General features: G+C 43.2%; 1 protein-coding gene across 4 annotated transcripts; it reads right to left on the bottom strand.

The window, feature by feature from the left end:
- Positions 1-114: 114 nt before the first annotated feature.
- tie1 (tyrosine kinase with immunoglobulin-like and EGF-like domains 1) lies at positions 115-13,334 on the bottom strand. Of its 4 annotated transcripts, none has more exons than XM_076278600.1 (23): positions 13,070-13,334; positions 11,927-12,229; positions 11,712-11,825; positions 11,376-11,531; positions 11,140-11,271; positions 10,804-10,944; positions 10,333-10,461; positions 9,571-9,716; positions 9,261-9,405; positions 8,791-8,949; positions 8,151-8,288; positions 7,616-7,900; positions 7,006-7,296; positions 6,015-6,205; positions 5,494-5,755; positions 5,227-5,337; positions 4,520-4,710; positions 3,806-3,919; positions 3,418-3,488; positions 2,356-2,396; positions 1,640-1,736; positions 1,313-1,412; positions 115-990 (listed from the first exon to the last, which is right to left on the bottom strand). In XM_076278600.1, exons 1-23 carry the CDS (start codon positions 13,110-13,112, stop codon positions 919-921), a joined length of 3,432 nt encoding a protein of 1,143 aa, XP_076134715.1. In that variant the 5' UTR covers positions 13,113-13,334; the 3' UTR covers positions 115-918. The 4 variants fall into 4 exon arrangements, with proteins under 4 accessions (XP_076134715.1, XP_076134716.1, XP_076134717.1 ...); XM_076278601.1 differs by having other exon boundaries at positions 5,494-5,707; positions 13,070-13,333; XM_076278602.1 differs by lacking the exon at positions 7,616-7,900 and having other exon boundaries at positions 13,070-13,333.
- Positions 13,335-16,642: the final 3,308 nt, after the last annotated feature.

Here is a 16,642-nt window from a genome sequence, read left to right on the forward strand (position 1 = left end):
AGTAGGGGAAGCATTTGAGCTATGAATTGCCTCTAAGTTTAGTGTAAACAAAACAAAACAGTTCAAGCAACCCTGTGTCTTAAGTCTATTCATGCATCACTTATGTTAAAAACATAGGGCAGAGCAGTAAATTCGTTTCTCTTTGTAGTGAGGCCAGTCACAGCAAAGATCCTTTAATTAAGAAAACACATGAGGACATTACTTGTAGATTTATATAATAAAATGTCAGTAAAAATAGGTTGCTTATATTCACTTTTCAAAAGACTCCACATTCCATCCAGTTCATGAAAAATGGACTTGGTCTGCACTTCATGACATGGGCTCAAAACACAAGTATACAAGGCAACATACAGTAAGATAATATGCTATAAAGCCTTATATAAATACACCAGTCAGAAGGAAGGAAGCGAACATGTATATACATTATATTGTGTATACTATTTATCTTAAGTGCTACATTGTGAGACATTATTCACCTCTGCTGATTTGAGTCAAGTGTAATCCAACGTATGTCCATTGAGTCTGAAACAAAGGAATAAGTCCCCCATAGTTGGGGGACAGCAGAGTTTTGTGAGCAGTGTACACCCCCAGACCCTGTCGTCTGGCAAAATCACCAACACAGGGAGTTGCTCGAAAAGTCCTATCCATGTTCGGGCGCTCCCGAGGCGAGAACCATACACGAGACCACCAGGCCTGAGGCTCAAGCCTCCCCGGCAGACAGCTCCACGGTGGGCTCCCATAGGCCCCCCCCCGCATCAGTGTCCTTTCACAGTTTGCTGTCTAGAGCCAGGTGGTCCGGGTGGAGTGCCGGCTATGGACCTCGGCACGAGCCGCAGGGGGGTGGCAGTAGCGCGGTGTCCGGCCACGGCGCTCCCTCCCCGGGCGGCGCGCCCTCTCAGGATCTGGGGGGGCGGGTAGTCAGGCTTCTTCAGCAGTGGCGTCTATACCAGCATAGGTGAAGTTCTCAAAGAGCGCCATGTTCACGTAGGCCTGTGAAGCAAAAAGCGTTATAAGGAGGTATTGACTAACACAGCAACACACTACATAGAAATGCGGCTTGAATTGCATGCTATCGTGCTATCCTCTTCAGCTCTTGCTTAGACTGACTGCTGTGACAACACATATCACTTGTGACTGTAACAATATCCATAAATCTGTGCTTTCAAATTCTACCTCAGCACCACAGTTTTGTGTCTTTGTCTGGCCAATTAAAAATGGCTTGCGAGAAGGCTTTTTTGCTTGAGTTAAGCTTTACTGGTATGGACCAAAGTAGCCCATGACTACATTTCAACTTTTGCATTCAGGCCCTCACCTTCCTTGCCTCTTGCATCCTGGTGAGTTGCACAGAGATTTGTTGGAACGGTGGTCGCTCGTACGGCCGATCCCTCCAGCACTGTCGCATCAACTCATACCTGAAGAATAAAAAAAGCCTCTCTCAGTTCTCACTTCCAAGTCATTTGGTGTACTGTGAATTTCAACATATGTTTTTATATTCATTTTAACATCCCTCCTTATAATGCACAATGCAAAGCATCAATGTATCAGTCGACAGTAGATAAACAATCAGGCCGTATGTCTTAATAACGCTGTTGGCCTTGCAGTGGAGTTTGTGTGAGAATGAGAGAGTGGGTATATTTACACTTCATCATCACAGTTCTTGGGTTTCTCCATTCGGTATCCCTGTGGGAGTTTCTCATAGAGCTCTGCACAGGTCATCCCACAATATGGCGTTCCACCTGAAAATAGCATAGATAGTGATAGTGAGTGACACCCACACCAATATAACTAACCAGCCAACCTCATTATTACCAAGTACATTACAATTATCAAGTACAGTATCATTATCAGTGTGGCAATTAACTGTTATCATCACCAGCATCACCCAGTCATACTCATCCTTGTTGCTCAAGTCAATTCTCTCCACCAGATATACACTCAAAAGTTTGGGGTCACTTAGAAATTTCCATTCCACTCCATTATAGACAGAATACCAACTAAGATCAGTTGTATTGTTTTTTTTTAATCAGGGCAGCAGTTTTCAGATTACATTATGTCCTTACATAAATACAAAAGGGTTCTCCAATGTTTTCTCAGTTAGCCTTTTCAAATGATATCAGATTAGTAAACAGAATGTGCCTTTGGAACATTGGATGAATGGTTGCTGATAATGGGCAATGTAGATATTGCATTAAAGATTAGCCATTTCTTTCTACAACAGTCATTTACAACATTAATGATGAAAACAAGGACATTTCTAAGTGACTCCAAACTTTTGAACGGTATTGTACTTGGTGCACATTACAGTGGTTGAAAATTGTCACATTCAGACATTTTGTAGAAGACATATTTGCTCACCTAAGCTCACAATCTCCCAGAGAAGGACCCCAAATGACCACCTGAGGTAGGTGAGGAAACAGGGAGGTGAACATCGGGAGAAAGGGAGGAAGAAGAGGAGAAGAAGGGAGAGAGAGAAGAGGGAGGAAGAGAGAGAGCAAAATAACATATGATTGGAGTTGTTTACTAGACAACATAACTGAGCAGAAAATCATATTCAGTCATTTTAAGATAACTTTCTTTAAACATTGGTGCATTTGTTTGTGCTTCTGCAATGTGATAGAATCGAGTCTGCCGATGGGTAATAAAAGAGGTGGCACCTCTGAAGCTGTCTGCCACTTCTGCACTTGCCATTTGTGCCACCAACTTCCTTTGGTTGTTGAACTCTCTAGCACACTCTGTTCTCATGGCTATAAAAATAGGGCTTTGACAGGGGGCCTGCAGGCTTGCGGCAGAAGTCTCCAACTTCCTCATTTACTTTATCAGTTCCTTTGCATGAATTTATCAGGGTGTAGAGTAGCACATGTTGTAGAAGAGTAGGAATTGTTGTTTACTAAGCTATATTAAGGTCACATTATGACATCGAACAACTGGTTGTTGTTTAGTAGAAATGGAACAATACAGTATATTGAATATTTCAGTATTGAAATATTTTTGGCACAATATATCATATTTGTGGCAGCAAGTATTGCAATATTAAGTCATTTCATTATTTTAATTTCATTTCGGTACATTTATCTAGTCTGATACTATTGCTTCTGAATTCTGGGAAACATCCTCAGTTCTGTACCTTAGCATCATTGGGTGTTTCGGTGGGTGTTCTGACTGTAGTGCTCTGGAGTCACTGATGTTGCCTTACTTGGCTATGAATTCCCAGGTTTTTTAGGAGCTGAGTAATGGATGTTGCTACAAACCTAGCTGCTTTGCATCAAAGTCAGCACCTCTCTCATTGTCCTTATTTGCACCAACACAGTTCTTATCCACTTTTACTTAACACAACATTGGTTTTTACTCATTGATCTGAATAATACAAATCAAGATAGGATTAGTGTAACGAAAGGGAGTGATGCCCCAGACACTCACACATCACTCTTTGTGGTGTAAACACTGTAATTTAGAGACTCTATGGCCATCCATCGCACAGGCAATCTCCCCTAAGAGATAAAACAGAAAGATTTTGGTCTTTAATATTTAACACACATGCACACACATTTTCTTTCTTAATGCAATGATGCAATTAAACATTAGCATTTGTTCGGCCACAAGTGTTTATGTATTTTTTTGTGATAGGAGAGGCATGCATTTTGGCTCTCTGCTAACCTCTGCTGGCTAAAATTGAACATGCAAAACATGCACTGCTAAAATTATGAGGGAAAATTGATACTGCTCAGCTAGAAAAATTTTGCATTTTAGATATCATAAACAAACACATGAAATACCAAATGCCAAATCCTAAAATCTGTGCATTTACCATAGTCTTCTTGACATACACCTCCTCCCCTCGAGACAAACCAAAATCAGCAATCTTGGCAACCAGGTTTTCTCCTACCAGTACATTTCTGGCAGCTAAATCTCTGTGGATAAACTGGAGACAGAGATGAGCGGTCATACTAGGTTTTAATCAGGACTGAACTAAAAGATCTGCACAGTGCTCAAACTAAAAGTATTATCCCTGTGAGAAAACATGTGGCTAAAATAAAATTTTCCTCATCTTAAGAGACAAAAGACAAAACAAGTATGTAAGTATAGTATATATACTCTTTTGATCCTGTGAGGGAAATTTGGTCTCTGCATTTATCCCAATCCGTGAATTAGTGAAACACACTCAGCACACAGTGAACACACAGTGAGGTGAAGCACACACTAATCCCGGCGCAGTGAGCTGCCTGCAACAACAGCGGCGCTCGGGGAGCAGTGAGGGGTTAGGTGCCTTGCTCAAGGGCACTTCAGACGTGCCTACTGGTTGGGCAACCCTCCACTTACAAGTCCGAAGCGCTAACCAGTAGGCCACGGCTGCCCCTACACGAGTGAAATTGTTGAACAATTGAAATTGTTAAAAAAAAACATTCTAAAGCACATTCTACCCTTCTGCTCATTTAATAGTGCAGTCCCCTTTTTTAAAACAATTTCAAACAATACTACATAAAAATGTATGCTCCGTACAAAGCCAGCCACAGAGCCGTACCTGTTTGTCACTAAGGTAATGCATGCCATTGGCTACATCAACAGCAAACTGAAGCAGCTGTTGAGAGGTAAGAGTGGAGGCAGTGCCATGCTCTTTGGCGAAGGCTGGATCTGTCTCTAAGACACGGCTCTTTCTCAAAAAGTCCAGCAGATTCCCGTAAGGTGCGTACTCAATGGCAATGTAGAGGTACCCTGTGAATGAACAAGGATATAAGACAACTCTGAATGTGTTAAAGAGAGAGTACTCTCAAAATACGTCGTTGGTTGAACATGCACCTGAAAAAAACTGAAAGATTACTGCTCAGAACACTCTATGCATGAGTTGCTTTCAAGGCAATCATGCAACAACCTAATCTGTTTCTAATGAAGCTGTGGGAATGGCCAAAAAGGGATTTCTTTTTACTCAAAATGCACTCGGGCCCCATATCAAGTTTTGTTTTCTATAATAGTGGCAAAGAAACAAACAAAACAAACATAATCATCCAGATTTCTCTAACAGTGCTGATATTGGCGTGCCAAAAAAGAATCTAATAAAATTTGAATCTGACTAGAAGTTAACTATTTCCTGTATGCTTGCACACCAAAATATCAAGAGATTTAAGACAATGATTAATCATAATGTATATCTTGACTGTTATGTGTACTTAACTGATGGTCGATTTATGTCTAAGGTAAGTACCAGAAATACCCACAGGATGGCGCTCTCACCTCTATTCTCACAGGCACCAATGAGGTTAATGATGTTGGGGTGCTGGCCAAGCTTACAAAGGACCTCCAGTTCTCCTGCAAAGTCTCTGTGATCGTTCTCAGAGGCAAACTCTAGACAGGATAAACACAACGGACACACACACACACACACACACGCACACACACGTTGGTCAATTGGACAGTTGGACAGTTGGACACATGTACGATCCTGCATATTCTGTGTGTGTCTGTGTTCATTGTTATCCGTGTCTCTCCCACACGATTCACCTTTCAGCATTTTGATGGCAGCACTCATCTTATTGCCGTCCTTGTTCTTGATCATAGCCTTGATCACTTGACCAAAGTTGCCCTCGCCGATAACGTCCTCAAACTTGATGTCGTCCCACTCCAAGATGGGGTATGTCAGAGGCTCTGGGTTGGGCTTTGGGCGCCTGGTCAGGGTCAGGGTGCCTGAGTTGAACTGCAGAATGGTCTCCTCCCCCTGAGCAGGAACAGGGAGAAAGGCATGATCTCCACGAGGTGTCAATGCCTATGAGCGTGTGATTAGACCAGTTGGCACTATGAAGAACAGTACAGGTTTTACCTGTGTGTGTGTGTGTGTGTGTGTGCATGTGTGTGTGTGTGTGTGTGTGTGTGTGTGTGTGTGTGTGTGTGTGTGTGTGTGCCTGTGTGTGTGTGTTTGCATGTGTGTGTGTGTGTGTATGTGTGTATGTGTGTGTGTGTGTGTGTGTGCATGTATGTGTGTGTGTGTCATTACTATTCAGAAAGTTGGGGACTGCAATGCTTACCGATCCAGACTGGTAGGTGAACGTGCGCCGACGTTTGAGCAGACTTTTGCGTATGCAGAAGAGGACCACGAGGGCCAGGAGGATGGTGACACAGGTGACGGTCACTGAGCCCACCACTGCCACCAGGAGCTGAGAGCTGTCCCCTCCTGGTTTCATCACTTCCTGGGTGGTGGGTGTGAATCTGAGTGTACCTGCAGCAAGATAGTTTAAAGTCTCAGAGCAGCCAGAGGAGCATCCACCCTTGTTTCATTGGCTCTATGAATCAGTTTAATGTGTTATTGTAGTGCTACAAGAAAATAGGTATTAGTAAAACAAGCATTGCAGGTCTCAATAGGTAATCATGAAAAATGCTTTGAGCATAAGACTTTCTCGTACATTACAATATCAAGTGATTCTGACGAGACTAGCACAGAAGTGTTCTCTTGAAACACTCATCATGTATTGTGTAGATATTTTCCTTTTAAGGGTAAATTCTTTTTCAACAGTATTTTTTATGAGTATCTAGTTTTTATGGCATCCTCAAATTCAATCAAATGGGACAGCGTTATGAGAACAGACTATAGCCACACCTGTCATTTCCTCTAGCCTTGCAGTCTAACCCCTTTGTAGTTGTGCCATTAAAATAAAAAAATTACAGATCAGCTTTTAACACGACATCAAATATACATCACTTGCTGTTGTTGGTGGCTGACAGTTAGCTAGTAAGCTTGCAAGTTTTAGGCAAAACACCATATGTCCTTTTTTATCAACTACAACTTTGTTACTCTGTCTCATTGCTAATATCCTTGATAAAGGCTTTGGTACTACAAAACAAAAAGTGCCTATTATGGCATTTGCCACACCACATGTTGGTTTTAAAACTGCAAGTATCATTCTTGACCTTTTCTAACAACACTTAAACAGCACTTAAATAACCTTAAAAATATTTCACAACCTGAGCAATAACATATTAAGATTTCTTTATGTTCACTTTTTATGTTCAGACACTCACCATCTCCTTGGATCGGGGCTTCCACAAACGCACTCCATTCTCCAGGCACCTTCGAAAATGCCCTGACCCTGAACTGATAGTGGGTGCTGCCATTGAGGGCAGTAATGTCCTTGGTGGTCTTATTGCCATCTTCGGTGTCCACCCAGAGATGCACGCTCTTTTGGCCAACCGGTTGGTACTCAATGGTGTACTTAATAATGCCCCCGTTGGGGTCCACTGGCGGCTGCCACTGGACTCGCACTGCGTTGAAGGAAATGTGGTCCACACGAATGTTCTGTGGTGACGAAGGTCCTGAAATGAAATTACGTAAAAGAAAGCCACAAAACAGGTTACTACCAGAGGTGGACTCTCTTTCACTACAAATCCACATTCAAGTAACTTTCCCTGCACTTGCTTTAGTACATCTGAAATTTAGCCTCTACTGCAATTTAGTAACTTTTCAAAGAATAACAAGTCCCTGAGACCTCCTCTCTCTATTCTCTCAGAGTCTAGCTAAAACTGTGCACCTATAGCATTGGACCTGACGTAGAAAGCACAAATGCAGCTCTCGCAGGCCTCTGAGTCAAGCACAGAGTGGCATTGCCGTGGATGGTTAAAGGGGAAATGTTACCCTGGCTGTTGACGCGGAGGATGTAGGGCTTTGAGGCCGGCCCAAGACTGCCACAGTTGACCAAACGGACGACCACGCGGTAGTCCTGGTGGTACTCCAGGTTGTGGAGATCGATGGAGTGCACACTGAGCATGTTGTGCTTCTCCCACAGCTTCGTCCCCGTTGGTCCGTAGAACTTAACTAAAAAGCCTGTGGCTGAGCCGTGGCCTTGAGGCAGAGACCACTTGACCGTGGCGTTACGGCCCTCCAGCGAGCGGAAATCGATCTTCGGCCTGGCCGTGGGCTCTGACGACACAGAACATGCAGTCAGAGGCAGTCCGCCATGCCTGCTGGATCACTCACAGACAGGCTGGGTCACTTTCAGCTACCCACTGCTGCTAGCTAGCGGGCCAATAAAATGGAATTAGCTATGATGCCAAGATTCTTTCCTCTCTGTTCTACACTGACCAATTTACTGTACTGTGCTCACTACTCTCATGCCCTGACTGCCCTGGTTTTGTGTATCACTGATTGGACGGGTTTTGATGTCCCTTACCTGGACAGTCGGTCTTCATGATGGCCTCTGGTCCCGAGGCCCCCTCTCCTCCCTCCCCAGGCCGGCTGAGCTGAACCTGCACCAGATACCTGGTGGAGGGCTGCAGGTGCATCAGGCTGATGGGGTCAGTGTTGTATACTGGAAGAGAAAGAGAAAGAGTCAAAGACAAAGACTCTCTGATGGGTCCTTGATCTGTACACAACCTATTTATGCTTTAAATAGAAAACATTTCACAGAGGGATTTGCCTTACTATTTTTGACTTGCAGGGCCAGATGTGATCAGCAATTTTTGAGGAGACTTTTGAGGAGACTTGAAAGAGATTTTGAATTGCTATTTATTTGCTACCCATAGAACAGATTCCTTAATGGTTGTCTTCCGAAGCAACCAATTCTGCCAGACTAACTCTTTCCAGACTAATCGAAGGTGAGATGACACCCTTGTCTCAAAGAACTGTATACGCCTTGTGCTAATACAGCTGTACAATAAAACAACATGCATTTTACCCCATTCATTTCATTAGTATATGACATCAGCTGTTACTACATCTAATACTACAAATCCATCCTGTGAGTGTAGACCAAACAAGCACAATGGCACAGTGTCAGCAGACAGCCTCGTACGCCTTCAGCGTGAACTCACCGCTAAAGGAGGAGAACGGGTCCGTTGAGTCCAAACGTTTGTAGAGGACTTTGGTGGAGGTGATGGGTCCGTCTCCTCTGTAGGCGTCCCACAGCTTCACCAGTAGCTGCTTGCTGCCCTTCTCCAGCAGTGTTGGAGGTGTAGTAGGACATGGTGGCTCTGAGTGGAGAAGGCAGATTTTGTCATGAGAGGCAATATCACGTCAGAGTATCTACCAATGTACAATGTAGGCTGAGTCCATTAAGAGGAGAATGGTGAACTGTAACTGCTATGACAGTTTTTTAAGAGTCTAAGTATGTTCATAAATATACTTCTGGTTTAACAAGACAATACATTACAATATAATGCCATTGGTGTTTAAATGTGTTTTTTTTTTCATCACATATGCGACAACCACTTCTGTTATTTCCCATTTGCGTCTATTCGTTTCCACTGTCATATTTTTGATCATTATGAGCGTCTTTGCTTACCTTTGACAGTGAGATTGAACTTGCGTGAGTCCTGCCCGCCGTTTGTCGACACTCTGCACTCCCACAGGCCTCCGTGCTCTGCTTGCAAGCGTGGGATCTCAAAATGGGCGGTGCTCTTGTTCGAGTCTGTGGTCGTGCGGATAGGCTGGTGACAGAACATGGAGAAACTCTGTTAATGCTGAATAGAAAATGACTGTAACACCCACACTTACATCTACCCACTCCGCCCCCCCCCCCCCCCCCCCACACACACACACACACACACAGAGAGACACATACACAAACACACACACACACACTGACATGTTACCTGAAGTTCAGTGCTGTCCAGCTTGCGCAGCACTATGCTCATGTGCCTAGGCGGGGGGTTGCCCGTGGCAGAGCATGTGAGCTTCGGGCTTGAGTGCAGGTTCCACTCCAGGTTGTCGTCCATTTCAATGATCCGAGGGGCATGCTCTACAAGGGCAGAGTAAGACCATTGGACAGCTGACAAATTAAGACAGCTTCAAATTCAGACATTTAGCAATTCAGCAAATAAGCTCAAGGACACTTCCACTAGCACCAGCTACCTACTGATTAGTGAACGACTCCTCTACTGTACCTCTCCAGCCACTGCTGGTGATATAGTACACAGTTCAACAAAAATGCTAAATGCCATTCCTGTATTTAGAGACTTTAGTCTTTTAATATTTTAACCCAGTCTCTTTATAGTCTCATTGACTTAAATCATCATCTACAAAGCATCTGGGTGTCAGATGTAGGAGTGTTTGAGGAGTGCTAAAAACAACAGGAAGGCAGTAAACCAGCAGGAGTAATGAGCACAAACTTCACCAAACATAAGCATCTTGTGGTGTGTTGAATACCACTGGAGAGGAGTCACTGCATAGCACCAACTGCATGGGGTGTCGTTCGAATAATAAGTAAATATTTCAACATTTTTCCCCAAATTTAATTCAAATTGAAATGATGGACATAGGAAGGCCCATGAGGTCTGGATGTGAGTCCTTCCCTGTGATACCCTGATCTCTCCCAATTAGTGCATCATGTGTCTGAGTTGAAATTCCTCTCTCACCTGATTTCTCGCAGTGTTGTCCGCGCCATCCTGTCTGACACTGGCACCCGCTGTAAGGGTTGCAGGTTCCCCCGTTCTTGCAGTCACAGCGCAGCCGACAATCCGCACCATACGTGCCATCAGAGCATTCTATCAGAAGGCACAAAGGATCTTAGTCGCACATTTTTTTTTTTCCTGCAAGTCTCATACACAGTAATCTACACTGATCCTGTCCTCACCTCTGAAACAAAATACATAATGTGTGTAATGTAAGTGTTTTACTCCTGTAATATAATGATTAGACTCCAAGATCCTGCATTTGGAAGAGGAACAATATAGTGTCCCATATAACCCATTCAACAACTTCATTACAGAATCATTAACCTAACCAATGAAGTACTCTACACACGAAAAAGACATAAAGAGCAGACTTGCCACATACTACAGTAGATGTACCTATACTAGGTGTACTAAAGCTGAAGCTGCTCTTACTTTCATTGCAGAGAGCTCCATGCCAACCACTGGCACAGGAGCATCCATAAGGATCCAGCAGACAGAAGCTTAATCCTTTGCAGTTCATCAACTTATTACATGATTCCTGACAGTTGTGACCAAACTTCCCTTCCCGGCATGCTGCAGAGGACAATACAGAGGCATTTTAGGAAGCAAAAGATCATTATAGACAATGGACTTTTTACTCAGACACAGTACAGTCGGATGGGTGTTCTCCCTCCCCAGCTCTGTGGGAGAAAGTTCCATGTCCTGTCTCAGACACCACCAGGAGCATGATTCACTTCAGGGCGAACCTTTCCAGCCGTCCACACCCACCTGTCTCACAGCGCATTCCCATGAACCCCGGCGGGCAGATGCAGTCTCCACTCTTGTCATGACACACACCCCCATTGAGGCACTCGGGACAGTCCTGATCACATGCGAGCCCCCACTTCATGCCTGGACAAGCTGGTACAATCACACAACAGGGTGGTTAGCCTCAGCTCCAACATCAACAGGTATCATCTAAACATGATGTATACTTGTGGTTTACAATGGGTAATGCTCCATACCTCTCACAATGAGTCTCATTATGGCACCAAATAGCAGACTTTCACCAATGAAGTTGGCACTGTAGATCCCAGCGCTTTCCTCAGTGACTTGGTTTAAAGTCAGCCTGGCTGTATTGTCTACCCGTTCTTGCACATGTGTTGTGGAGTAGAAATTACCTGAAATGTTAAAATGTTTAATTTATCATCTTATGAAATCAGGCCATTTAACACAGGTAACTTTAGGTAACATAGAAGAGGAAGAGGAGTATTCCTGAGCTTAATTAGTCAACAAAGCAATATATGCAGCTCACAAAATCACGTTTTTGTTTACTTGGAGGAAAGAGAAGATATTATTACCATTATGTTTCCATGTGATCTCTTCTTTTCTGTCCGTTTTGTGGATATGTGTGACCAATTCCACTGTATCCCCCTTATTGGCAGTCACGGAAAGTTGTGCTGGGACCAACATCCCTTTGTTTCATATAAATAAAACATGTTTACTATGACACAAATCAAGTGACAGAACATCATTTTATAGTTTGCCTGTGTCTATTGTCATTACTCCATCTTACCTCTGTTGAGGTTGCTGACAAAAGTCACAGTATGATGGCTGGAACGGCAATGAAAAATGCCTGCATGCTCTATGTTGTGGAAGCCAGATGCAATCACCTTACTGGCTTCATTGGCCACACTGGCCACTTGTGTCACTTTGAACTTGGGTTCTTCTGGATACCTGATGATTTTGTCGTCTTTCTTGATTTCCAGATTAAGTTTGGGGTTGCGCTCACCACTGACACATGTCAAGGTGTGCGTGTTACTGTGCCCGTTACTACTGTGCCCCACATTAGAAATCATGGTGAGATCCATGACAGAATCTACAAAAGACAATGCAAGCATGTAATGTTTAAACTGAAAACCTTAAACTGTGGTCCCATTATCCATGACTTTTAACACAATGTATTGTCCAGTTAACATCTAAAACAACTGTTATCCCAGATTTGATTAGGCTACTGTAGGCTACTGCCTTATATTCCCTAATGTAACAAAGAAATAACTTCAGTGACCATATTTTGGATGCTCCCAAAGAGAGGTAAGTTATAGTTAAGCCATTTTCGCTGAAGAACAACATGTTAAGCCATTTTCGCAGAAGAACAACATGTCTACAATCAGTAGCTTCTGCTGCTTTGAGACTGTTGTTCTCTCCATCCTCCATCTATCCCCTTCCTCTACATGCCATTACTAGGCATATGACCCCCAAACAATGGTAGGAAACAAAGATGAGCCCTGGTAATCTCAAGAGATCACATTCCACTCCAGACATTGTGGGCTGGTGAGTTCCCTTACCAACCAGGAAGGTATTTTACTGGCTGTAAAGAGTAAAGTTATGACATTGGCTGGGCATACTGTAAGTTTAGTCCGTGTAGAGGTGCCTTGAGTTGTCCATACCAGACCAGATTTCACGCACACATCAGATTTGCGATGGATTGATAGTCCTTTTGAAACGTCTGAAAATTCACCCATTTACCACATAATGTGAGCTAATGCTAAATACTATAACGTATGTAAACTACATCTTGACACTGACTCTACACACGGAGCAAGAGTTAATCGTATAAAGTTGATTTTTTTGTGTAGGGTTCGGTTCGGGCTAGACTGACTAGCCATACACAAAACCTTAATTCATAGTAGCGGGTAAATATTAAATCAATACTCACCTGATGTGGAGATAAAACATAACAGTAAAATTACGTTAATCATAATTCCAGATATGTTGTAATCCGTTAATTTGCGGATAACTCCGATATTTTCAAATTGGTATAAGATCTGCTTTCCAGATTATTATTCCACTGTGGCGCGTTAATGCGCATCTCCAGGAATTACGATGTTACATCCGTACCATTAAATTCAGACAAGATCTGATATTTTCTGAGGTCTCTTGATGTAAAAGCGTCTAATACGTCCAATAACCAAGCTATGTGTTCTCAGTAAACTCCTCTCCTCTGGGTGGGAAAGGAAGGAAAACGCGTCACGGCGCTGGAGAGAGAGGATTGAGGGTTTTGGCACTACATTGTTTGACATCAAAACATGGCATACTTGTTGTATGCAGTACAATACATAGAGCCTGTTAACTTCGATTATAGTAAGTTTATAGGATAAAAGTATTTCTTCAGATGTCATGTGCTAATAATCTAAGGTGACCTTTGATCTGCGTATATAACACCTACTACAATATTAGTGAGAAATGTGTCAGCTACCCCAAACTTTCTCCGATTTTTTTGAGGTTTTTGACAAATAATGAATTAATGGTATAAATGAATTAATGTATCATTTTTAATCATTTTTGGCTTGCATTGCACTTATTAGCATATTTCTCTAATCACTTTTACTTATTTATGTGTTTAATATTCTGATTTAGCCTATATGCTATGGGTCCGACTGAGGTTCATTTAAACCAGCCACGCAGCTGCATTTCAGATTTTACATGTCCATTCTGTCCTGTATGCCACTCATCTGCATGTGCAGGTTGCAAAACACAGAGAGTGATTGCGCAAACATTCATAGAAACAGATGGTCGTCGTTCACCTGTGTTACCAATTGAACGTGATTCAAAATTCTTAGGCTATGCTGTTGGGAACACGTGCACTGCCTATAACACAAACCTTTCTGTGGTTTCGTGATGTGTGCCTATGCTTCAGCTCCCCTGATAATCAAGAACAACACATGGGTTTCAACTTTGGATTGGTCTGTTGGATTGAACAGATTGGAAATGTCATCAGCATTGTGATCATCCAAACATTCTTCCACTACTTCAGTGAGTGTGAGGAAATGAAGAACAATCTTGCACTGCCTTTGTTATGTCTGTCTGTTCAGTCTGGCCTGTAATTACATGGAAATCATCCAGTATCACACTTTTTAAAGTCATTAAGGGAGCGCTTCAGCACACTTTGGACAATTATGGATGGGCGGATTGCAAAAGTGTTGATTTCATGCTTTCCCTTGGTTTCCTGATCACTGTACGCAGTTTGAGTTGACTCACTTCGGTATTGTTGGAGTTTCCTGTTTTCAGTTTGTCATAGGCTAAGATAAAAAAAACAGTATGAACACTTCTATATATTCTTCTGCTGACTAGTACTTCTTCTCAGTTTTGTTCATTGTTTCACACAGCTATCATTCAGGTCTATCATCCTTATATGCTTATGCATGCACATTATGCAAGCAGGTTATCTTGAAGTACCATTGTTTTTTTTTACTTCTTATGGTGACCTTTGAAGACACTGCAAAGTAGACACTGGACAGAGCGGAATGTTCTTTAGTCTTCTTTTGGCACTGCCACTAAAAGTCCACTGCAGGAGTGTTTCTCACACCAAGAATAGCACATTACCTTGAGCAGCCTTTCCTTTTCCCCTTGCACATGGCCAAAAATGCAAAACACCCATAAAAAATCTCATCTGTAAAAAAAAAAAACTGTTGCCACTGGATATATTAAAAAGAAGTTGATTATCTTTTTAAATATACTCTGTAATATGCTCTTTAGTATTGACAATATGCTTAAGAAGCAATACATTTGTAAACATAGGGTCATTGTTGTTTTGACTGCCTCAAGTGTAAAGATGATAGACATGTATGCATGCCTATGGGGTATTTCAGTGGAAATAACTAACATTCCAACATACCAAGTATATCAAATTGATGTCAATGTTTTATGGTTCTCCAGTGGTCACATGGGTAATGACTGAGTACCTGGTGTTTCACGTACCCCAGTGTGGAGAGGACATCACTGAGGAGAAGGAGGAGGAGGGGGAAACCTCACGGGAAAAGGACCACATGCTGTATCAACACAGACACTGGACCCTGGGCTCTGCGAGACAGGGTGTGTAGATGTGCGGTCTGCTCTGTTGGGGTGGAGACCTGGCTGGGGTACAGCGTCACTCTTTAAGCACCAGCAGCCATTGTCCCAGCCGCCTTTTGTTGTCCCGCGCTGCAATCATGTGTTGAGTTTATTATGAGAGTGGAAGGCTTGTTGATTATTTTTCCTTGCTGTTTTTGCTTTGCTTGCATCAGACAAAGACAAGTCCTTCTCTGTGTCTCTTTCTTTACATGCCTTCCTTTTTGGGGTCAGCAGACAATATGCACATGGTCAGCAAGGTCATGTCTGAGAAAAAGAGATCTCAAAAACAAAAAACAAGGAACTGTTGTGATTTATCAGTACCTTTTCAACTTAAAGTTACTGGTATGTTTATTTTATGTTTCAATTTCAGTCATAGTATTTTGCTATTGTTTTATGTATTTGTGTATAAATTATCTTAATGTGGGTTTGCAGTTTAGTTAAGTGTTTTTCTAAACAGTACTGTTATGAATCTGTGGGAATATTTCAAATCTCACCACTGCTCTCTCCCAGAGAGAGTCACTTAAAACACCCGGGCACTGCTTTGGCACTTTTTTTTTTGTGCTATGCATGTGTGATGGGGGTTTGGATGTGAAAGCCTTGTGAGAAAGTTTGTATTAAATTCCCATTTCCACCCATTGTGAGGAGCACTGGCAGACTTCCACACGCACCGAACCACTCCGTGTGAGGGAGAGCAAGAGTGTGTGTGTTTGTGTGTGTGTGTGTGTGTGTGTGTGTGTGTGCGTGCGTGGCACACGGGTTGTGACGGTGGGGGGGTGCGTGATCTGAGACGACCGAGCGGGCCCCCATAGAGGAAACCCTGCCTGGGATCCTGAGCGCTCTGGGTGCTGCGATAGACCTCAGGGAGGCTGCAGGAAATCCCTGCCGCGATAAAAGAGGGTGAAAACACTGGGCAGCTTGGGAAATAAGTGTCGGACCTCCTGTGTATACTGTCAGGACAATCCATCAATCAGCTTCCGGCCCAGCACTGCAGCGAGTATTTTTCCTGCGCACCCACTTTTCCCACCTTGCCAGGGTGGCGGGAAAAAGCTCCTCTGTGTTTGAGAGCTCACAAACAAACATCAATCCATCCTTCATCCTAGATGTCACTCCCTGTTTTATTCCAGAGTCACTGGAATAATATTGTCAGCGTTCTGTACATGTGGGACGGTCAGATCTGTCCTGCAGTGCTCCGTGGAATAATAAACAAGGCGGCCTGGCTGAGGGAAGATGTTCCCTTCCTTGGACGCGGTCAGTCAGGGCCAGAACAGCAGAGCGACAGAGACAGAGACCGATGTTTGATGATGAGCAGCAGGCCTGAGGGACCTTGTGAGGAGGATACAGGGGCAGGGTGGAGGAAGGGACAGAACAAAGAAAGGAGATCTTGCAGGCCGGGACGCCA

This window comes from Alosa pseudoharengus, unplaced genomic scaffold (assembly GCF_046254945.1).
Source record: "Alosa pseudoharengus isolate Yale_2024_CS ecotype anadromous, Long Island Sound unplaced genomic scaffold, YU_APseudo_1.1 YU_APseudo_1.1_scf_11, whole genome shotgun sequence".
Classification (NCBI taxonomy): Eukaryota; Metazoa; Chordata; class Actinopteri; order Clupeiformes; family Clupeidae; genus Alosa; species Alosa pseudoharengus.